The sequence below is a fragment of the Dysidea avara genome, chromosome 11 (genome assembly GCF_963678975.1).
Source record: "Dysidea avara chromosome 11, odDysAvar1.4, whole genome shotgun sequence".
Lineage (NCBI taxonomy): Eukaryota > Metazoa > Porifera > Demospongiae > Dictyoceratida > Dysideidae > Dysidea > Dysidea avara.
Window position 1 is genome coordinate 9736374 of NC_089282.1, and position 25251 is coordinate 9761624.

At 37.8% G+C, this 25251-nt stretch overlaps 2 protein-coding genes and 2 pseudogenes across 2 annotated transcripts; all 4 read left to right on the plus strand.

The window, feature by feature from the left end:
- The first annotated feature begins 6474 nt into the window (after positions 1-6474).
- On the plus strand, positions 6475-10134 carry LOC136238811 (uncharacterized). Its single transcript, XM_066029412.1, has 3 exons — positions 6475-6593; positions 8462-8730; positions 10008-10134. Exons 1-3 carry the CDS (start codon positions 6575-6577, stop codon positions 10020-10022), a joined length of 303 nt encoding a protein of 100 aa, XP_065885484.1. The 5' UTR covers positions 6475-6574; the 3' UTR covers positions 10023-10134.
- A 541-nt stretch (positions 10135-10675) lies between these two features.
- On the plus strand, positions 10676-12561 carry LOC136238171 (uncharacterized). The gene is made up of 2 exons (XM_066028518.1): positions 10676-11904; positions 12254-12561. Exons 1-2 carry the CDS (start codon positions 10715-10717, stop codon positions 12354-12356), a joined length of 1293 nt encoding a protein of 430 aa, XP_065884590.1. The 5' UTR covers positions 10676-10714; the 3' UTR covers positions 12357-12561.
- Positions 12562-20248: 7687 nt separating this feature from the next.
- Positions 20249-21778, plus strand: LOC136238629 (SNW domain-containing protein 1 pseudogene; annotated as a pseudogene).
- LOC136237653 (SNW domain-containing protein 1 pseudogene) lies at positions 21249-21758 on the plus strand (annotated as a pseudogene).
- Positions 21779-25251: the final 3473 nt, after the last annotated feature.

A 25251-nucleotide genomic window follows, 5' to 3' on the forward strand; every position in this document is an offset into this window, starting at 1 on the left:
AATTGAGATTTTGAAATTGTAGAAATTGCACATCACTGCAGGAAATCATGTATAAGTGTGGCACAAATTTACATGCGACCCCATCATACACATAAAGAACAAAAACACATTATTTTCTTAACTAATGTACTTCTAAATTGCACCATGGCAATTCCATAAAATGTCAATACTAGTTTTAAGTATCAGGTCTGTGGATAACTAAAGGTTCACTCCCATAACAATGCAGCTATTTTATAGCTATCAGCAATGAATGATTATGGTATTTTACTCTGTAGCACAATGCATACTCCTGCAGATTCTGCATGAGATACTATTGTGCTATATTATGGTGGAAATTTTAGAGGGGTTACCACCCACTATGTGAATTAAATTTAGTGAAGTGAAGTATTCATTACATCTCCCTCTTTCCCAATAGGCCAATACCTTCAACTGTTCGATGCAAATACCTCTAAAATGATACTTATATTCTTGAGAGTAGCTAGCCCATGGCGGAATGATGAAGTATAGCTAATTCTGATAGTACCGCTTTGTGCTTTTTGTGAGAGAGAGAGCCATCATTACATGAGAAAATATGTACAGGAATGAAAAAGAAAAGCATGTGTAACCTCGGACTGCATGCGACCACAGAGTAGGCTGCCTAGAGCACTACTGTGGGCATGGCAAGGTACAAAAAGAGAAAAAAAAAACACAATTATATACATACAATTACAATGATAATTACAATATTAGCTAACTACTATTTTTATTAACAGACATTGAATTAATACATCTAGTCTTGACAAAGTGTTGACATTGTGGAAGACAATTATGGTGTTATACAATGGAACCTCTCTTATACAACTACTCAGCTCCATGTAGCTATAGGGCACTGTATATTTAACCTCTGTATGGATCCCTGTAGACCTGTACCACTACAACCTCTGAAAATGGACAATCTCGAGGTTCCTTATGGCAGTAAAATTTTGTCATTCTTAAAGTGTCAGTCCAGTTCCACTGTATTTATTGAGAATGAGTGCATCACAGCGCACTTATGTATCAGTGCAGCTGAGGTATAGCTATATATTTAATAAAATTATTGGAACACAGAATGCATGTACATGGATCAGAGGCTATACTTTTTCATTACAGAGTAGTACGATATAGTGTTATAGTGTTATCATTATCAGCAACATAATTATAAGTAGTAAGATTCGGAATTGTGAAACAATGCAGAACCAGCTGTGTCTGCCAGCTGAATTTTCTTCAGTTCAGAACAATGGCTCACTGCCGTAATAAGTAAAGACCACTTTTTATTATTTATTATTATTATTATTATTATTATCTAGGACCGCGTCACATATAACCAAGTACATACACCAACGTGACAGCCCCCCGGTGAGGCTATTAGGTGGTGAATGCATTATCCCCAAATCAACTCAATATGTCACAGTAGTGACAGATATAACACTATAGTGGCATCGTAACTAAAGGCCACCAGTAGCTAAGTGCCAGTACATCATTGGTGTGGTATAAATGGCACAGTGATGTGTACAAAGTATATGTATACAAAACATACAGGAGAGAACTATACATTATTGCAGTATTGTATGCAGCAATACATTATAGGCAACATCACCATGCAGATAAAAATTATTAGCCAATATACAGCAATCCATATCAACATCAACTAGAGCTAAGTAAGGTTCATCAGTGATGTAGCAATGGCACAGTGATGGGTGACACACCATAGTTATGCATACACAACTTTCAGGAGATAGCTACACAATGCTGTAGGCGTATGCAAGCCAGATGAACCAGATAAAGGAAGACAGCCAAGCCACTAGAGCCTAGTAGCTACGCCAGGTGAAGGCAAAAAAGATTAAGCACGTATTGAATTGCCTGACACCAACACAAAGAAAGTTCGCCATGCCAGCTGCACAAGACAAAATTGTTTACTTGTATTTTATATGTAACTGTAAGCTTATCGTAAAGAGCGTGGCATATGTCAGTTTAATGTTTTCTTGTATTGTTTATTTACATGAATCAGTGAATCCACTGGCAGCTGGCATGGAGACTTGAGATGTTACAAACATAAAAACTTACTTGTAATCTTCTTGTTTACACAAGTGGCTTCTGTAATCTTCTTGTTTACACAAGTGGCTTCTGGCTCTCCTGCACGGGCATCACTAATCTTCTTCGCGCAATATGTAAGTAATTAAGCAAGGGTGTGGTACTGGGCGTTATATAGAATTACACGTATGGTCAAGTCATCAGCACAAACAGGAGCGACGATTATACGTTTGTGCCTTCATTCACAGGCGAATCTATCCCCGGTTAGTTCATGTCTCTAGGCCTCGTAGTTTTCTCAAACATTAATTATTAATTATTTAATTATTTATTTATTTAATTATTTATTTATTTATTTATGACGTAATTTTAACCGCGTTTCGTATTATTCTTAGTACTTGGTTATATAATTATTATCAATTTTTCCAAAGATGGGTAACACAAAAGGCAATACTGCCTGTACAAGGTGATCCCCAACACAGAACATACATTCACATGTACAATTACACACAAACAAATACAAAAGGAACATGAACTACTTAATAAGGCCCCTATTCGGTGATTATTAGTTTCTCATCCAGCCTTTCTAATTATTATGATGCGGGCGGGAGGGTATTACCATTATGGCATTATTTTATAATATTAATACACTGATGTACAGACCTTGTCCAAATTGTCTTTCTTTCTTATACTACAAATATTTCCTTCACCAGCTGATTCTACTTTTCGTGATCGCCAACTGCTTTTCGACAGTTAACTGAAAGCCTGCTTTGATGAAGTCGATAGAGCACGATTGCAACTGGCACTGCAGCAATTTGCTAAGGAAAACAACAGTTCTCCTGGTGATATATAGCGCATTGTAGCGTTCATCAACAAAAATTAAAACAGTTTGGTATCACGTGTTCTTCTGAGCATGCGCAGAGTAAATAATGGCTTACCATGCGGTAGCCTAAGAAGGATGCGGGCGGTGGATGAGAAACTAATAATCACCAAATAGGGGCCTAATTACAAAATCAATAAACCTAATTACAAAAAAAGATAATGTTTTAACCTAGTCTTAAAACTGCCAGCAGTCCTTTGAGATAAAATTTCAAAAGGAATTGAGTTCCAAAGAAAAGGTGTGGTCACAAAAAATGAGTGCCGAAATGCGTTGATAGTTGACGATGCAAGATTTAATGTCAAAGTATGTGACCTCGTAGCCAATGTGTTAAAATGAAAATACCTTGAGAAATTGATGGCAGTTCTTTTATGATAAATGGAGTAGAGGGTCCAAATAGATATATAGCTTCGACGTGTTTTAAGTGAAGGCCATCCCAGTTCACTGATGCAAACCGACGACGACTTAGACCATTTTTGAGCAGCTGCATCCCAAAAACTTTTAATCCAGCGTGCAGCTCTATTCTGCACTGATTCCAGCAAACTAATATCCTGTGCTGTGTACGGCGCCCACACTACACAAGCATATTCAAGGTAGGGTCTAACCAGTGCTTTGTAAGCACTAACTTTAGCTGCTTGGGTACAACCAAACATAGCACGGCGTATACGGTTCAGGCACTTAGTAGCTTTACTGACTACATATCGACAATGATCATTCCACCTAAGTTTTGAGCTGATTACAATGCCAAGATATTTCACTTTCTGTGACCATGGAATTGGATGAGATCCAATAAAGTACTCAAAGTTGATTGGATGGCGTTTATTAGTGATGTTAACTGCTTCACACTTCTTTGGATTTAATTTAGGATACCACTTCAAAGACCAATTATAGACACTTGACAAATCCTCCTGTAACTTTAAACAATCATCATAACACGACACCCGAGAATAGAGTGAAATATCATCAGCAAAAGATCTAATTGACGAATGCTTGACAACGTGTCTAATATCATCAATATATAAGATGAAGAACAGAGGACCCAAAATGGAGCCCTGAGGAACTCCGGACGCCACAGGGAGCCACTCTGAAAACTGACCATTGACCACTTGCTATAGCTAGACTGCACGCGTGGACAATTAAAATACAAAATTAAATAAAACTATTAATTACTGTAACTACACAGGGGCGGATTTGGGGGGGTGCTTGGGGCGCTGAAGCACCCCCCCTCCCCCCCCCCCCCCCACTCCAAAATTTTACAATGAGCAAGCTAGGAAGCTTCTAGAAGCTGTATAGTACAGGTGCAGTTGCATTTTATACACATGTATGGGCAATGAAAAGATGGAAGGAGCAAGGGGAATAGCTAACCTTATCCAAGAATTACTATGAGGGGTTCAAAATTATACTTTTGGAGTAAGTCTTACCTTAGAAGTTGCTAAATTTGAAATACTCTAATAGAACAGTCAACTACTCTAATAGAACATCCATCATTAAAACTATAATTTTCAAGAAGTTACCAGAGTGTAAGCTGAAATTAAACCTATTCTTCTAGACCTGTGCACTGCTATACTCTCACCATTGTACCAAACATCCTGCCATATACCAATCACTTCAGGTAAAAGAATTATACCTTTAATGTACTAAATTGTATAAAACATCATGCATTAATTGAAAATCTATTCTAAAAAATAACCCTTTCTGTCAAATAGTTTAAGTTTTTTAGGCTCTGCTACAAACTTGATTCTTGGGTTGAAATGCTTCTCTTGCAAGTGAAACAGTACTCTTATATAATAGTGAATTTCTTAGCTTTTATAAAGTTCACAAGGCTGCAACATCTGAGAGCTATTTGTTTTTGTTTCCCTTAGTGGAATACTTGATCAAATCCCATGCTACATTTGTATAAATCTATAGTAGCTTTAATTTGGAGTTTGCACTATCAAATCCCTTGAAGCTCAACTTAAGCTTAAATGATACTGCAGCATTTATGTTGTCATGATCATTGTGTGCTAAAAAGGGGTTAGTTGTGGCCAAAAACTAGTTGTATTTGTATATTTTGTAGACTAGTTGTAAAACAATTATAATGATGGATGGATCCATCATTTAAAAGTTAGATTGAAATAGCAACCTGCACTTCAGAGCAGTGGCTACATATGAAGGTAGATCCAATCCTGTGTTTTAAATATTCTCCTTGACCTTACATTCAATTAACTATACACTCTTTATTCTCTTTGACAAGCCACTATTATACATTTTCTTAAAATCCAATAACAAGAAACAGTGTATATATATAGTTCTGTTTTTAAATTAAAATTACTTGCAACTGAACTCATTTATCTTGTACCCAGATTTGGTTAAAAATAGCTTCTAGATTCAATCTTGTGATAGCCATTTTCCAAAAATTTCCGGGGGGTCCGGGAGTATAATATTATATGCCACCAGATTTAGAGCTCCCCTAGCTAGAGAATTATATACAGCTGAGTGCCATGCACTCCACTCACTGGTGAGTCGCCCTCTCCACTCACACTTACCCTCTCCACTGTTTGGACGGCATGTAGTTTGAGCCATGAGACTGTAAATTATGCTATACTTCAAAACAATAAATTTGATCTTGTGCAGCTGATACCCATATGTTTCCAATACTAGTTCTTTAAGATGTTAGTCTAAGGTTGAATTTTAGCTACTGGTTGTGCATGCCCTTTAGTTATATTGACAAGTTGTATGGGGAATAATGGTATCACATAAACAAAGTGACATCATTTTTCACTCAAAAGTACTACCAAATTCAATCTCAATAGGCCAAATTTGCAAAAATTTCCTGTGGGGGCATGCCCCCAGACTCCCCTAGATAGAGCATGCTCCACATGCTGAGTGTGCTTCTCACACTAGTTGTATCAACTTTCTTGGCACATATATAAATGTCCATGTTAGCACCCCTCCTTCTGAAATCCTACATCTGCCCCTGCTGCACCCAGCAGGGTCCACAACAGTGACATCAATATTGGTATCATGTTTCTTACTGATGCACACACTAAAGTCTATAGTTACTATATGCTATTGCATAATAATCTAACTAAAGTTACTGTGTTACATTACTAATAGGCCAAAGGCGTTTCCATATCCAGTTTCCCTCCAGTGTTGATTTAACTATGAATGCTTGAATGATGGAATCGGATGCTTTTGCCACAACTGCTACTTCTTCATGACCAGATTAGTCATTCCATTGTTGCTTTTTGGAGGAGGGTGGAACCACACACACACACGCACACACCCATGCACACACACACACACGCACACACACACACACACACACACACACAGACACAGACACAGACACACACACAGACACAGACACACACACAGACACACACACACACACACACACACACACACACACACACACACACACACACACACACACACACCATAGATAATATATATATAGGTATATATTATCTATGCACACACACACACACACACACACACACACACACACACACACCGGCACAACACTTATAGATTCACCACTAATTATATAATATAAGTTCGGGGTATAAGTTACATATAAACTAATGGGTGATGTTAAAATGCGTATGTCAGCATAATTTTTTTTATTTCCGCCGCTACTAGACCACGCCCCTCCTTCACGATCAAGACATGTCATCAGCATCTGCAGGTCAGTATTGTATTTATTGCCACATTAATGCAAATGTACCTTGTGCCCTCGTTTATGCCTCACGATCATGCATGCGGTTGTGCACGAAGGTCAGACTTTTGGTATGATTCAGTGCTGGCATGCCGGTAGATTGGATATAGAGACAGAAACAAACTGAAAGATAACTTGGAATTGCCCACCCAAGATAAGTTTAGTACTACGTTGCGTCGTACGAATAGCCTAGTCTTTCAGGCTTTTGTATTGTATGTGGGCGGGGAAATACTTTTCCCGCCCACACACAAAAGTGGGTGGCTAGCCATCTAGGTCCCAATAAATGGTCTGGGTAGAATTTTATGTGGACTATATATATTAGTGCTTCCATGCAGTGCATTAACTTGATTGGCCCACTTCGACTTTCAGCCTTATGAAAACACTGCCACTGCGGGTTCAGACCAGCATGTCCAAATACATTTGCTATTCAGTAAAATATGACATAATAATTATTATTATTCATTGTGTACTGCCTACCTTGTATCTGTTACGTAGTTTTCCAGATGTGATACATGTAGAGCAACTCACTGAGAGTACAATGATGAGAATTCCAATTCACAGCATTATAGTGTGACTTCAGTAGTGTGTTATTGAGTGAACCAATTGAAGGTCGTAACCTTAATACCCTGTTTCTGATTTAAGAACAATTGTTATAAGATGATGGTCTGCCCCATTGTGGAATATGCATCCTCTGTCTGGGCCCCCCACACCCACACCCACACCCACACCAACATAAACCAACTTGAGTCCATCCAAAGGAGAGCAGCCAGATTTTGCTACAATAATTTTTCTAGATTTAGTAGTGTAACAAGAATGATGTCATCATTAAATTTACCTACCCTTGAAGAAAGAAGAAACAAGTCTAAGATAACTACAATGTATAAGATAATTAATGGCAATCTAAGTATACCCACATATGATTTTATACCTAATCATCATCCATCAAGGGAAGGATATTATAAACAGCTTGACACTAAGATTGATTCTTATAAATTTTCCTTTTTCCCTTCTACAATCAGACTCTGGAACACACTCCTCCCCTTTGTAATTCACTCCCCTACCTTAGATGAGTTTTGTACTAACCTGAACATTCATTATGATTACACCTGTGCACAACAATCTTTTTGATTTCTGCACAGTAACAAATATAATAATATACTGGACCATTTTTGTTGTCACGGTTACTCCAGCTATTTATGCAAAAGACATTATAGACCACTTGCATGCAGCAAATAATTTTGTTACACCAACGAGCACACAGTGATGCACACTGATGTAGTTGTGTTGATGCAATGTAACTAAACAGCTTATATCTCAACATCGACAAGCCCAAGTATGGGGCCATGCAACCACATCTTCATAAGCAAGATAGGAACTAAACATAACTTTATAATTAAGAGGTGACCCAATTAAGTTTCATGTAATACACTGTTTCATTCCGGTCCACCATTCCGTTTATCAAGATGTCGCTTCCATTAACAGCATGAATGTGTGACAAGGCAGATATGATATAGCTACAGCATGATAATGTAAATTATAATTTTAAGTATATACATAATGTGAGTCTGTATAAATTTGGATACTTAATAGTGAAAAATCGTACAGATTAATTATACATATAGCTGTATTGAGGCATTATACTCTATGTATTCAACTGAATTGATTCATGCATGCCCCAGGCCTGTATGCCCTAGCATTAAATAGTCATGCATGCCCAGATCAGAGACAGTCGTTTCTCAAAAATGTCCCTTGGAACAGATATGATTGACCACAAAACCCCTGAATGATGTGTTGTGCTATTTTATACATGCATCATTAATGCTGTATCTTTATTAAAGGTTCAACAGATCCACCTGATTTAAAAGACTTAAACATATATGTTCTAAAGATCGGTAAGAAGTGGTATGATTTGGGAGTGCAGCTACTTGACAAAGATGGCCCAGATAAGTTAGATGCGATCAAGGATAATAATCCTAAGGATGTTGAGACATGTTGTACAGAAATGTTTAGACATTGGACTAAAAACAAGACAGATGCGAGTTGGAAGACATTAATAGCAGCTTTGAAGACAATTGGATTTGCAGTGTTGGCTGATGAAATCAAAAGGGTATACATTATGTATATAGCATTGATAATTATATGGATAATCAAGTGTGAGAGCCCACACAGCATAATTCATACACAAATACTGACTGTATTTATTCCGTCTATGTTATGTTGTTGGAACTAATAGTCCAAAAATTCTACCTAGGCTCAAACAAAAATAGACCACAGCCCCAAATAGTGAATAACATTAGAGTCATTTATAGATTTGAGGTTCGTTTTGTCTCGTTATAGGGAGTTTTTAAAAATAGTTGTTCCAATACTGAACAAAGACGGGGTTAGAATATGTAGTATTGGAACACTATTTTTGCTGTGCCAGACTCTACAATGTGCCAACAATTATGTGCCTGGATTTTGATAAACAGATCCAAATTGCACTTCAGTTGTTTTTGAGATATAAGCCAGGTAGTGTAGTGATCTGAGATGCGTGGAATTAATTTATTACCTTTCACAGTACCTATAGGTATTTTGTAGAATTTCTTAAGTGTCAAATAAGATAAAAACGTATCATTATTTTACTAAATCTGAATTGCTGTATAAAGCCTGTATTATCAACATATATCCATTTGTTTGTAGTTAGAGGATACAAATCAATGCAAAACATAAGTGGTCAACAGTTAAAAGCCATTCACCAGTGCGCTACTGATTCTCTCATTAAACTAGGTCCTTACCAAGGCCAGAAATCATCATTCAATTTTGTGACACCACCCAGAAAAGCTTGCTCTTAAAAGTAGTGTAGATACTCACTGGTGGTGTGGATTTGCAAATTGGATTAGTTTTGAAAATCTGGTCACACACATGCACATGCACACACCGGTTACAGGAGTTGTACACCTACTTGTTGAACAGCACTATAGTCCAGGTGCAAGTTATCACTGGGGTTCCAGCCTCCATGTAGTGCACAGCATTAATTTTGTTTTGTAAAAGCTGGGTTAAGAAGTACAGATTCTATAATGTGTGAGCAGTTTATTGTAGACATTCCCCAGTACAGCTGGGTGACCCCAACATAATACTGGAACCCAGTGTAAGTTTCTTAAAGAGTTAGTCAATTTCTTTACACCTCAACTGTATTAATTATAAGTTTTATATAGCTACTTATTTTGTATGGCAAAGTATGATCAGTAGATACTACCTACTGAAATAATTATTTGGTTGGCACAAAATAATTATAGCTTTTTAGATCATGTTTACCTAAACCTGAATTGCTAAATTGCCTGTACAAATAATTGCTTGCATACAATAAATATATATTTAAATATGTATTTTTCTGTTTGATTGCAGAAGCACTGCAAGTGATTGATGGAATCAGATATTGTACGTAGCAAGTCTTAGCTATATGCATTTTTTCATATTTTGTATGCGTTTTTGTACACATCCATTTTATGGAACCGTAATATTATATATTGAATGTGCTGATGTGGTTGAAAAATGATGGTTTTGATTGCAGCACAGATGGGGATTCCTTCTGTGGTTCATTTATGCATGTGCATTTCATGAGCTCATTTAAATACGAGTTCATTTATATACATGTTGCTGTCAGACCTTCAGTGCTGGTCACTGTAAAGCACTAATACAATACAATACAATACAATACACATTTTGGATACAAGCATGTTTATCATACATGCATAGCATGTTAAGTTGACGTGGTTTATTTGGTGGGTTTGTGGTATAGATGGGAATTTCTTTTCTGGGTTATTCATGGGCTATGTACTTCACATTTCATATGCATAGATGCATACTAAACCACCATGCATTGAAAATGTGCTGATGTGGCTGAGTAACCAGTCAGCTTGTGGTATGGATGGGAATTTTTTCACTTTGCTATTCATGAACAGTTTATTATGTAACATATACTGAATACTCTGATGTGGTTGAATACTGGTTTGTGGTAAAGATGTCATGAGTTAGTCATAAGCCATTTGTTTAAATACGAGCTCATGCACACATGTGCTACTTTTTATAAATGTCTAGTATTGGTCACATTGATGGGTTTGCTGTGGTCGTATCTTAATAGAGCCCAAGAGCAACATTACTTTAAGGCAGAGGAATTTGTTATCATTCCTAGTGCTGAAGACTGGCTGCTTAAATTTGATCCTGACAAAAGCTATGCTATGTGTGTGGGATTTAATGCAAATATTCTCAGCATTCATAGTAAAATCTTAGAAGATACAGCTACTAAAAGTGCCAAAATATTGAAGGAAGCAATAAGCGGTAACATTGTGAACTGTGATCGGGTGGATTTGTATACATCTGAAGATATGTGTACAAAACAGGCTTTGAGTGTCCTTACCAAAAACAATGCTAAGAAAGTGCAGCAAACTGGTATATTCATATTTCAGTACTCAGGGCAAGTGGCTTATGACAATGATGAATTGGCATTAGTCCCAGTTGATTTCACAGTTGGGGATATCAAATCAGGTATTACGGCAGATGATTTACTGAAATGGATATTCGATGGAAGTTGTAAAGCTTGTCATGTTTTAATCATACTTGATTGTTGCTGTGCAGGGAAGATAGGTGAGAAAATAGCCTCACTAGCAACATTGAAAGCAGGGAAGATGAAGCAGGATATACATGTATTGTGCTCATGTACAGCAACAGAAGACTTACCACCAATAAAGATACTGGGAACCTCTCTCTTCAGCTATTTTCTGTCATATAGCATGACACATGAACCTGCAATTAGGGGACTGCTTGCAATTAAGAATAGCATGGATGAGACTGCATCTCTAACGCATTCATTTTCTTCACTTGTGTTGAGTTATACAGAAAAAGATGGCCTTACATTAGCAAATGCAAAACCAGAGATGCACTCTACTATTGACAATAAAGTTTATGATGAAACAGATGCTTCTGTAAGGTTTTTAATAGATATGTATGATTGTAAATCTGATATACCACCCTTGCACCAAGAAGCCATTTGGTGGTTAAACACTTACTCAGTTCAAGAAGGTCTGAGAGTATTGTTGCAAAGGACATCACTGCCTGCACCTTTACTTGATGGAATCTTATGTGCATTGCTATACTCTCTTTCATGCATACATCTTAAATATGATCGTACACATCTGGGAGAAAGAAACTTGTTTGTCACTGCAATTATTAATGTCGTTTCAACAATAACGTATGCTTATCCTAATATCAGCATAACCAGAGACCAGATAAAGTTGGCTCTCAGGTATTATTACATGCCAATATACCTACATGGTGTACCAGTTGGCTCCATTCAGGAGCTAATCTCAGAATTACAAGTCATATTTTAGTGTTATAGAATATACTCATGTTATATGATTGCATATAGTGCATACATACATGTATACAGAAGCAGTTATATATTATTTATAATAAATTGATTTTTGTGTATTGCATTAACATTTTTATTATGATTCTTGCTGTGCATCACATTTATTGTGATGCTTATAGCAAACACATGCTGGCTATTCTGCTTGTAATTACATGCACAGATTAGATAGCGTACTATTTACTGTTGAAATACTGCAATTATATTCTGTATGTACTTCAAACAGCCATGCTAATCATTATGGTGTATGGGAACTAAATGAAACATGTATTTATATGAACTGGTGGAAATGTTCCAACTTGGAGTGTAACTCACACCCTCAGAGTTGAAGAACTTCCCTTAAGATAGTTTCTGTTCCTAATAGCTAGCAGTAACAAGTGAGTTGATGTTCAAAAGCTCCTTATAGTTAACAGTGGAGCCAAAAGCTCCAATCATTGCAGGAACCATCATTGTTTTTGTCTTTCTAGCTCAATCATTATTATTAAATTATGTTTTAGCATGTTTTTCAGTACTATATGCATAAGTATGTATGTGCATGCTAATTTTAAGTTACGTAATTCAGTATGGTTATGTCTCTTGAAGTCTCGATGTCCAATTCTGACATTGTATCAAATGTTGGTTGGGTGCAGACCTTCAATCATTGCACGTTGGGATAAAAGTGATTGTCAGTGACCCGTTATGATGGGGAGTCATTTTTAAACTTCCTCTTGTAGCTACCTCTGATGGAAGGAATTATTGTATCGGCTGAGTCAAAATCTAGCTTACTGCTTAAAATATTTTCTTTTGTGCTTAAGGGAGAGTTGATTAGAGTATGAGCAACACTTCAGTATTATAGCTATGTTGGATTTTACATTGTACTAGAGCAAAGGATTTCATCAAGTAGGAAGCATAATTATTTTCATTTGGGTGCAAGCAATATATAGATTCATTTACCCAGTAAAAAATATAATGTGTAATAACAGAACTGAGAACTCTGGGCTATTTTCAATCTTTCATTGCTGTGCATATCCTCATTGACTAATTTCCTATTGACTTTTCTTGCACATCAACATGGCACATGAATGAGACAGCGCTAGCATCACTAGTGCATTTCAGTTCAGTGCACAAAAAATGGCCTAGTGAGTGTAAATCTGATGTAAAAAAGAATTTGGGAAATGCAACGGAAAGGTCACACTTGCAATCAATCCTTGAGTATGCTTTGGGATCCATATGAACTATAGATGTAGTCAATAAATCGAAGGATTCAGAGGTGAACAGCAAGATAGAAGGTTCTTTAGCTAACTTTCAAAGTAGTGTCGCAACGGTCTTAAGCTGGATGCTGCATAGAGAAACCAAAGTATAGATAATCACTTTTGCACACACCTATAGCTATTTATGCAAATACCAAGCTTTAGCCAAACATCAATCTCTACTCTGTAGCAGCTAATACCATGGACCTATTAATGAAGAGCTTTTTCTAAAGAACTCAATGTTAAAGAATGGAATGAACTATCTCCATCTCCTGTGATGAAAACATTGTAAAATATGCCACGTACTGCACTTTTTAAAATTAATAAAATTTCCCCTCCCCGATTAATATCCAATCAGCATTGTGCTGCATTTCCTTGTGCTGCATAATAGCCTGCATTCATTCCATGTAGCTGGCAATGTTAACCATGTGCTATCTAATGCTAATGTTACAGCTATATATGGTACATGACAGTTTTCTACATTACTTTTAGTACACAGTAAATGCATGGTGGCCAGAATTTTCAGCACAGGCTGAAATTTAATCCAGGAGTGGGAGTGGAAATGGGAGATAGGGGTACATGGGTAGAATCAGCATGGGGAAAAAGAGATCACTTGGGGTTTGATTTACTCTTAGCATGCAGGGGTAGCTAAGTAGGATCCAGAGAGAAAGTTATTATTATTATATTAATTACTGTGCTGCAATCAATGCAGATTAATGCACAGATGTGTTAAATTGTATGTACTAGCTATCTAAAATATTACAAAAGTGATCAATGGATGGGGAGTTAGTCACAGAGAATGGTAAAAAGTTCCAAATTCTGATTATAGAGATGAAAACTTAAAAATCAATTCTTGTAGCTTTCCAGTCCTCTTCTTGATGAATGGTAACTGGGTACAAAGTATATATAGCAGGTGGTTATGTTGATAGGGTTATTTTACATCATACTCAATGCTCTTATAATTACTGCAAAATCTTAAGTGCAACTAAATCAGTTTGTTCAACATAGTAGTAGTGCTGCTTGTTATATTGAAACAAAATCTTACTGTAGATCTCTGAATATTTTGACTCTAGTCTATTTACATGATATGATGGTGTGAGGGTTGCAAACACATGATGCAAATTCAATAACAGGGAGGACCATAGATTGTACAGGTTGCATTTGACGAGGAAGGAAGTGATAAAAGTTTGGACATTAATACAACATCAATATCGTGTCCTGTACAAAAGCTCCAATAGCAGCTTGTGGTATATTTTTGATATACTACATTAGTATATCACTTGTACATTTGATATACGCATCTGATTGGCTAAAATTTTTTGATGGTGTTTAGTTGTTTTACCAGTTAGGCATGTCCGACTTGACAACTACTGTTACCATGATAATCAATACATGTTACCTAGCAACAACATTGTTGCCTAGCAACTGTTGCTACGTGGCCACAACTGATTTTAGAAATGATTTAACACCATAGCAACGGTTGCTAAGCAACCACCAAAAAGCATGTAACTAGGTCAGGTTTACATTTTGTTGCCTAGCAACAGTTACTATGGATTGTTGGACTGATTTTCAAGAAGATTGCAGGCTGTATGTAACATAATGTGCATACTCCTTGAGCATGCTAATCACAAGAAATTACTTACCAGTACTAATAATGGTGTAAAAACGTTAGAAATTGCTGTTACTGCTTCCAAGTGGGAGACGAGATGTTGTATTAACATATTATACTACAGATATCATGGTATTCGAAATATATACCAAAAGATATACATATTTAGGAAAGGGTGCCATAGTATAACATATACATATACATGTATTGATATTGTTTATTAGTAATGGCAAGGATAAGTATATAAGGCTAATAGACTATATATAATAATGGAAGATTGTCATGTCAATTACTTTGCTGGAGTTCACAAACTTTTAGCAACATTTTGCTAGACCCTTCCACTGACTGAACTCACAATTGAAATACTCCAATAGGCAGTGCATTAAGCGTCAAGGTACCGTCAAGCATAAAGCAATGTATCAGAAAGCATAAAGCAAAGAAATAGCTATTCTGAGATTCTGTCTAATTGTTATTGTTAATCCAAAACAGCCAAGCTGTGAAAAAAGAGTGCGGCCCTGAGAAAGGCTATGGTGAAAAAAGATGTGAAATCCAAGGTGGCGGCCAAGAAATAGCTGTGATGGCAGGTTAATGGTAAAAATTTTAATAAAGACAATTCAGGTGAATTTTGTGCCAAGACCAAGCGGCACCAAATTCACCTGAATTGTTGTTATTAAAATTTTTACCATTAACCTACCATCACAGCCATTTCTTGGCCGCCACCTTGGATTTCACATCTTTTTTCACCATAGCCTTTCTCAGGGCCGCACTCTTTTTTCACAGCTTGGCTGTTTTGGATTAGATTTCACTATTTGTATACCCCAAAGCCGGCCATAAAGCTGGCCTATGGCTGGCTTTAGGGCTTTTTAACCTGTCATGTTTTCTTTACTACAGGAAGAAGAAAAGATGAAGCAGGGTGATTTCTTGTAGCTAACCTCTTTGCAAGGTGATCCTTCTAGCTGATCTCTCTACCAGATGACTTGTTTGTAGCTGAACTCTCTACAGGGTGATTTGTTTGTAGCTGAACTCTCTACAAGGTGACTTCTTCTAGCTGATCTTTCTACAGGGTGATTTGTTTGTAGCTGAATTCTCTACAGGGCGATTTGTTTGCAGCTAAACTGCTACAATGTAACTTCTTCTAGCTGAACTCTCTACGGGTGGCTTGTTTCTAGCTGATCTCTCTACAGGGTGACTTGTTTCTAGCTGAACTCTCTACAGGGTGATTTGTTTGTAGCTGAACTCTCTACAAGGTAACTTCTTCTAGCTGATCTTTCTACAGGGTGATTTGTTTGTAGCTGAATTCTCTACAGGGAAATTTGTTTGCAGCTGAACTCTCTACATGGTAGTTTCTTTGTAGCTGAACTCTCTACAATGTGACTTCTTCTAGCTGAACTCTTTACAGGGTGATATGTTTCTAGCTGATCTCTCTACAGGGTGACTTGTTTCTAGCTGAACTCTCTACAGGGTGATTTGTTTGTAGCTGAACTCTCTACAAGGTAACTTCTTCTAGCTGATCTTTCTACAGGGTGATTTGTTTGTCTCTACAGGGCAATTTGTTTGCAGCTGAACTCTCTACATGGTAGTTTCTTTGTAGCTGAACTCTCTACAATGTAACTTCTTCTAGCTGAACTCTCTACAGGGTGACTTGTTTCTAGCTGATCTCTCTACAATGTAACTTCTTCTAGCTGAACTTTCTACAGGGTGATTTGTTTGTAGCTGAATTCTCTACAGGGCAATTTGTTTGCAGTTGAACTCTCTACATGGTAGTTTCTTTGTAGCTGAATTCTCTACAATGTAACTTCTTCTAGCTGAACTCTCTACAGGGTGACTTGTTTCTAGCTGATCTCTCTACAATGTAACTTCTTCTAGCTGAACTTTCTACAGGGTGATTTGTTTGTAGCTGAATTCTCTACAGGGCAATTTGTTTGCAGTTGAACTCTCTACATGGTAGTTTCTTTGTAGCTGAATTCTCTACAATGTAACTTCTTCTAGCTGAACTCTCTACAGGGTGACTTGTTTCTAGCTGATCTCTCTACAATGTAACTTCTTCTAGCTGAACTCTCTACAGGGTGACTTGTTTGTAGCTGAACCCTCTACAGGGTGATTTGTTTGTAGCTGAACACTCTACAAGGTAACTTCTTCTAGCTGATCTTTCTACAAGGTGATTTGTCTGTAGCTGAATTCTCTACAGGGCAATTTGTTTGCTGCTGAACTCTCTACATGGTAGTTTCTTTGTAGCTGAACTCTCTACAATGTAACTTCTTCTAGCTGAACTCTCTACAGGATGACTTGTTTCTAGCTGATCTCTGTACAGGATGACTTGTTCCTAGCTGAACTCTCTACAGGGTGATTTGTTTGTAGCTGAACTCTCTACAAGGTAACTTCTTCTAGCTGATCTTTCTACAGGGTGATTTGTTTGTAGCTGAATTCTCTACAGGGCGATTTGTTTGCAGCTGAACTCTCTACATGGTAGTTTCTTTGTAACTGAACTCTCTACAATGTAACTTCTTCTAGCTGAACTCTCTACAGGATGACTTGTTTCTAGCTGATCTCTGTACAGGGTGACTTGTTCCTAGCTGAACTCTCTACAGGTGATTTGTTTGCAGCTGAACTCTCTTACATGGTGGTTTCTTTGTAGCTGAACTCTCTACAAGGTGACTTCTTCTAGCTGATCTATCTACAGGATGACTTGTTTCTAACTGAACTCTCTACAGTGTGATCTGTTCATAGCGGAACTTTCTACTGGGTGATTTGTTTGCAGCTAAACTCTTTGCATGATTGTTTCTTTGTAACTGAACTCTCTACAAGGTAACTTCTTCTAGCTGATCTCTCTACAGGGCAATTTGTTTGTAGCTGAATTCTCTATAGGGTGATTTATTTGAGCTGAACTCTCTACATGATGGCTTCTTTGTAGCTGAACTCTCTATTAGGTACCTTCTTCTAGCTGATCTGACTACAGGGTGACTTGTTTGTAGCTGAATTCCCTACAGAATAACTTGCAATGTAATATAACTGAGTAAATTATACATGCAGCTGAATGCTTTATTAGGGTGACTGTTCTATTAGAGAATCTCGATCTCGCATTTGCTGCACGTAGTTGCCTTTCGAATCATAACTCAGTGATTTGTAATCCGATTCTTCTGTACCACTGCAAGAACTTTCTATGATGATTATTCCAGCTACATACTGATTTTCAGCTCGTTGCTCTAAGCGGTTTGCCTGGTAGACACGAAAACTAATAGTTTTTTTATTCATAAAAATCAATCGCGTAATTTTGACACAGGTTGGGTTTTGTGTCATATCTCCATGGTCTTTATCCCGATTCCTTTCAAACCACACAAAGGTACTCCTACGATGGTTGCTCCATCTACATATCAATTTTCAACTGATTCCTCCAAGGGGTTTACCCTGTAGGCGTGACAGACCTTCGACCTTATTTTACGCAAATAATCGGTCATAACTCCGTGAATGTTCATCGGATTCCTACCAAAGTTGGTACGGAGATCCCCCCTAATGAGCCCTTTAAGTGTGCCAAATTTCAGCCCGATCCAAGCACGAATTCGTGTTTTATGGCGAATTTTGCGAAATGTGCGAAATGAAGAAGAAAAAAACGAAGAAATTAAAACGAAATGTTGTTCGCTCGTATCTCGGAAATGGCTGGAGCGATTTTCTTCAAATTTGGTATGTAGACTCCCCTAACTGGGCGGCACGTCTCTAGCAAATATGGTTCCAATCGGATAAGGAATCACAGAGCTACATAGGTGTGAAAATTGCGTTTTCTTCCTGTTAATATACTAACGGTGTGGCGCGCCGGCTTCTTGGGCCGCACGACACACTATCGTGTGTCTGGATGACTGTTCTATTAGAGTATCTCAATGGAAGAATTGCTTGTGCACATGGATAAGACACGGGGTGCTTAGTCTTGCCATCAGACCTGGTGACATGCAATGGCACTGCTAATCCTAAGAGTTAATAATATGGATTAACTCTTGCTATTACCAAGAGATCATATCAATATTTTTATACTGAGCAAAAAGTAAAAGCAAAACCTACACAAAATCTATATGAATTTACAATGTAGCTAGTTGTGCGACAGACATAGCCAGACCACTTTTTGTATTGGGTCGGGATGCTGCCTATGTGAAGCTAATTGTGTAGCATGACCTTGATCTTCATTGATGATAGAGCATTGTTTAGGATCTACGATGCTACAGTAAAGAATCATTGATAGACTATGACCAGTAGTGTACCATGCATACTAAGTGTAACATCACTGGGCCAGGTCTGGGATTTTTTTTTCATTCTTCATGTTTTAGTTACACGTTTCTGACTCATAGGCCAGCCGGCTTTACGCACTCTTACAGGTCCCTAGCATTCACAGAACATCTATATAAGTGTGGCCCCGACTAGACATTGGGTGACCTGCAGTTCGATTCCTGGGGTTGGAGGGATTTTTTTCCTTACTTTGGTCCCTTTTCTGTTACACCTTTTCAGTTATAAGTCACTAAGTCTAAGTCCTTGAAATTAGGTTAGGTAATCCTAAGGCTGCAGCACATGTTGCTGCAGACCTTCAGTGCTGGTCACTGTAAAGCATTAATACAATACAATACAATACAATACAATAAGATCCTGGTGACTCCAATACTTGAATATGGTTCTATCATCTGAGACCCTCGCACTTACTTAAAATATTGACTTAGATAATAGAATGTAGCTATCCAAAGAACTGCTGCAACAATAATTATTTTAAGCTTTCCATGCAGTCCTAGAATAATGTTGAACTGGCTCTCGGTTTAATCACCCACCCTACAGCAGAGGAGAAAGTGAAGTACACTGTAAATGTTTTATGATGTACGTAATTAATGATCCCATGCCAGCCAGTCATTTAGTTCCAAAGCAAAGATCATTTCACACTGAGCAAAAACGTGACAGATTTTACCTTCATCTGTTATTAACTAACACCTGTGCGTTATAAACATATTCCACACATTTTATTTCATTCCAGAATATCAACTTTTACATAATCAGATGACGTTTTTAAAGGCGCTTAATCGATGCCGACCTCCTGGAGGCTCTGGCCATGCGAAAGTATAGGAATAACTAAGGTGTTCTCGAATCTGATTGAGTTCAATCTGATTGGCGACCGATGAATTCCTCGGTCATGCGCTTATATCTCGTGTCCTGTATGATATATAAGCGGATGCATGGTCGCACGTGAACATACGTAATGGAAACATTGGTGTACGTAATGCGCATGTTATTGTACGTACGGTACAATCGGGTAGATAATGCTGTAGTGAACGTACAGTATGAGGCACAGTGGTGCAAATATATTTAGACTATCGGAGAGTATATCTAGTGGATAAGAAAAAAATTTCTTTACCAACTATATAGCTAGCTAGCTATTCTACCAAGCTCCGGAATTATGAAAACTTCAGTACAAGGAAACAGAGCACCGCCGTATGGTCAACGACATGGATGGGTACCACGATCCTTAGATTTTGGTGATGGCAGTGCATTTCCTGAAGTACCTATACTACAGAACATGGGGAGATTTAGAGCTGATAAAGGATTGTCACTGAATGAGGTTGATGCTATGGGGGAAGTGAAGTATGATGCATTAGCAAGAAAAGGAAAGGAGAAAGTTGTACATTTTACCCTCCAAGACATATTACTAACACACTTCAAGGCTGGTGATTTAGATTTGATCCCTCCAGATGATGAGGAGATTGCCAAGACAGTGAAGACACCCGAAGAAACAAGATTGGCATTGGAGAAACTTGTGAATAAGAAGATTTCTGCAGCACAGCCGGCGAGAAGGGCTGAGAAGGCAGAAACAGCACTATGTGTTAGGTACATTCCCAGTGACCAAGGAGTTATGCATTATTCTGGAGCAAAGCAAAGGGTCATCAGTATGGTGGAGGTACAGAGAAATCCTATGGAACTTCCACGCTTCAAGACAAACAAAAAGATACCAAGGGGACCTCCTTCCCCACCTGCTTCGGTATTAACTCCTCCTACTAGAAAGGTCACTGTCAAGGAGCAGCAAGACTGGAAAATCCCACCCTGTGTTTCTAGTTGGAAGAACCACAAAGGCTACATTATACCATTGGATAAAAGGCTGGCTGCTGATGCAAGAGGACTACAGGTTAACACCATCGATGGTAGATTGGCTACACTATCACAAGCTCTGGACATTGCTGATAAAGAGGTCCATGAGCCACTGATGGCTCATTCTCTAGTTGAGGAGGAGATTGTGAGGAGGATGAAGGAACAGAAAGAAGAGCATTGAGACAAGTTACTCAGTTGGCAAAGAAGTGGAATAAAAAATGTGCAAATATCAGAGGAGGAGATTAATGAGGTGAAGGAGAGAGATGATCTTCGTTATGAGAGAAATAAGGTGAGAGAACGAGAAAGGAGGAGCACCTGAACATAGAGCCAAACGAGACAGGGCCAAGGGTCGTGATGTCACTGAGCAAATAGCTGTTGGTAAACCAGCTGGTCCACCATCTCAGGAGGCATTGTTTGACCAAAGGCTCTTCTACCAAACTAAGGGATTGGACTCAGGCCTTCATATGGAAGATGACATATACAACGTGTATGATAAGCCCTGGAGGGATGGAGGAGGTGCTGTACAGGTTATCTACCGACCCAGCAGAAATGCTGACAAACACATTTATGATGATGATGTTGATAAGTTAATAAAGACTAGCAGATTTCAACCACAGAAAGGATTTGAGGGTACCCACCACCATAGAGATGGACCAGTACAGTTTCAGAAGAACATTGAAGAGGATCCATTTGGTCTGAACAACTTTTTAGCTGAAGTAAAGAAGGAAAGAGACAAGCAGAAGATGATTCAAGGGAAAGAAGCAAAAAATCTCGACACTAAATAACTGACACTAAATAGCAAGCACAACTTTGTAATAATATTGTGCACACAAAATTGTTTTAGAAAAAATTATTTTGGTCGTTTGAAATAATAGACAATTGACAGAAATCGCATGATAGAGGATTGAAAATTAACCTAATTTTTTTTTGAATAGCTCTCTAAACACAGCATAATTCATACACAAATACTGACTGTATTTATTCCGTCTATGTTATGGTGTCGGAACTAATAGTCCAAAAATTCTACCTAGGCTCAAACAAAAATAGACCACAGTCCCAAGTAGTGGATAACATTAGAATCATTTATAGATTTGAGGTTCGTTTTGTCTCGTTATAGGGAGTTTTTAAAAATGGTTGTTCCAATACTGAATAAAGACGGGGTTAGTATTGGAACACTATTTTTGCTGTGAAACTTGCAAATAGTTTACAGAATTACTAATCTAAAGTGTGCTGTTTTTACTCTATGCAGTCACAAGTATTGTTGGACAATCTCACATGAATTTGTTTAATGTTTACTGCAGGAGCAAAACAATCAGATAGCGGACATAGACACAACCCTTGTCAATAAGAATTTGGTGTTATAACCAGAGAGTCTAAGTGAGATTATACCAATGCACTTTTCTATGGCACCATATTGCTCAGTTCCAATCTACTATTATATTCCACTGAGTCCAGAAGTACTCTTATAATTGAAAAAAAATTGTGGTCAACTTTTCTGTTTGTGATTACACTGTGAAGCAGAAAATAAATTGACTAGCAGAAATCATGCAAGTATTTATTAGCTATACATTCAAAATGATAGACATAAGAAGCCTTTCAATTACAATTATTATTTATGAAGCCCTTCAAGTTTAACCAGTAATGTTGTGATGTGAAGCTAACCAACTGCAACTAATCCTTTGAAGTGACTCAAGCGTTACAGGCCTAGGGTGCATTACTCAGTGCATGTGCTTACAATACCCTATCAACAAGCCTATGCATGCACTGAAAATAGAGATTTGGGTATGCAAGACTTGTACATTATGAGTTGGGAGTACATCTACGGTTTGGCATAACTTTCAGCAGGCTGCCAAGGTGCTACTATATTTGAAAACTCGTGACTAAAAGTCATGCAGTTGTTCAGGTAATTTCACAATAAGGACCACCTCCAAACACTTGAGTCAGTTCAGTGTAAAAATTGAAGATTCAGCTTATTTGGAGGCTACTTGCAGAACTTGGAGGTAAGATTCTATCCAGTCCTTTCTTTTAAGGGACTGCCATTTAAGTGTGGTGCAATATGTGTTTTATGTGATTTCCAATGCACACCCCACCACTTGTGCCCATGTTTCAGGTGCATGGCTGGCCAATGGCTTTGCCCTGTAATAAACCCACTTACTGGCATAATTTGGTGTTATAGCTACGGCATTTCTCATTCAGATTTATCATCTACAGTGGAACCTGTTAATAAGTCAGGACACTTGAAAATGAGGACACCTGCATAATCTGGACACTTGGTAGTGGATGGTCCCAAATTATCCCTTAGCATGTAAACTGACCTAGAAAATCAGGACACCTTGATAATCAGGACACTTTTGGTTGGTCCCATGTAAGGTGTCCTTAGTACACAGGTTTTACTGTATTTAGTCATTCACCCTGGCCTAGCTGCAAAACTTACTAGCCAGTGAGTCACCTCCAGCCACAATTTCATTAGCCATGATAGTGACTTAGTTCTTGCTATTTATAATACCGCGTGTCACTTCCTTGATTGCTTTGCTTGAATTGTCCATTAGACCTTCTTCAGTTGGCTATTTAGGCCATGAAACAAAACAAAGTCCATACCATTAATTGTTAGCCAAAGTGAATTGCTTGGATTCTGATTTCTATAAGATTTTTAATTTTATGAAATTCTTGGAAGTTAGTGTATTGAGCCACTATACTGTAAAGAATGTATGCAACCTTATCCACCAGGCAACAATGCAACAAATGAAGAGTAGGATTAGATGTCATGACAGTTATTACAGCTTCCCAAGTAATATTTACACTGTAGCTATGGTTCAGGATGTTGCAAGTGCATGAGAAGCTTGTTTTTAATCTTACATGCAGCTAGCCAACTATTTTTTAGAGCTGAATTAATGCTTTAGAGTATTTTGATCTGTTACACAGGGAAATTTTAAAATACCGATAATGGGTTTTGTTCAGCAATACCAATGTTTATATCAGGGATTCAAACAATACACCTTGTACCAATACTGGCCATTATTGAATTTAAATTCCTGATGTAAATATTGGTATTGCTGAGCAAAACTCAATTATCGGTATTTGAATCAATACTTATATTGACTTTAAATGAAAAATTTCCCTGCATGTTTTATTAATCACTATCCCACTTTCTGAAGAAGTGAAAGGACTAAAGCCCCCTCTCCTGACATTGAAGTGTGTCTTCAGCCCATCTAGCCTGTGCCTAGCAATGTAAGCAAGTTAATTTATTATAATAAAATAATGGTGATAACTTGAATTATGTCACAAATTTAGGTGATGAGACAGAGCAATGCGGGCGGGGGATCTGAAACATAAAATCAGCATGTATGCAAACTATGCATGCATGGTCATGTGTATGCATAAAAAAGTTATGACAATGGAAAACAGAATGAGTTATATTTATGGATATTGCTAAAGCTTTTGACACCATGCCACACAACAAGCTAAGACATAAGTCAATGATATGGTATTGTCTAATACCTACCAATGGATCTCATCCTTTTTAAGTGATCATCACCAAAGAGTAAGTGTTTTATCTAGCAGTAGCATCTGGCTTCCCTTGGGAACTGTTCAGTAATCCCTCAGCAATGGCGGATCCAGAATGGGGCATTTGGGGCAAATGCCCCCCCCTACCCCTCTCGGAAGAGCCAGCCATACTTGTGATTAAAATACTAAACTTTATGTCAGGCCAAGATCAATTTAGCTATACAACTCGTGAAAATATGTACATTTTACTACAATTTCACCTGAAACTGAAGCAAACCAATGTCAAACTAGCTGTTAAATTGCTACCTAGCACTCTGCCCAGCACCTTCGTGCGTACTAAGCTCCTCTAAAATTAATTACTGATCGTGTTGCTGCTGTTTAAGATGTTTGGAGCATTTTAACAGCTTTTAAGACTTCACAACCATCTTCAAGGGCCAAAATGGCAACAATCATCAGTGAGACACTACTAAGAGGTGATTATTTGCTGCTTCAAAAATGCAACAACTAGCAAGAGAATCTGGATCTCCCCAACCACCTACAACTTAGCCTGTTTGTGCCCCTCCCCTTGCTGGCACCTGGACCCGCCCCTGCTCAGGAACTATTTAGTACTATTAATATATATGAATGATGTATGTAGCTGATGACATAAAGCACAGTAAAATCTGCCTCTTGCAGATGACATTGTATTGCAGGGGTGTATTCAGGATTTTTCCAGATTAATTAGTATTGAATTATAAAGTTGGGGGTCTCCATTGCTGAAAGATTATGTACATT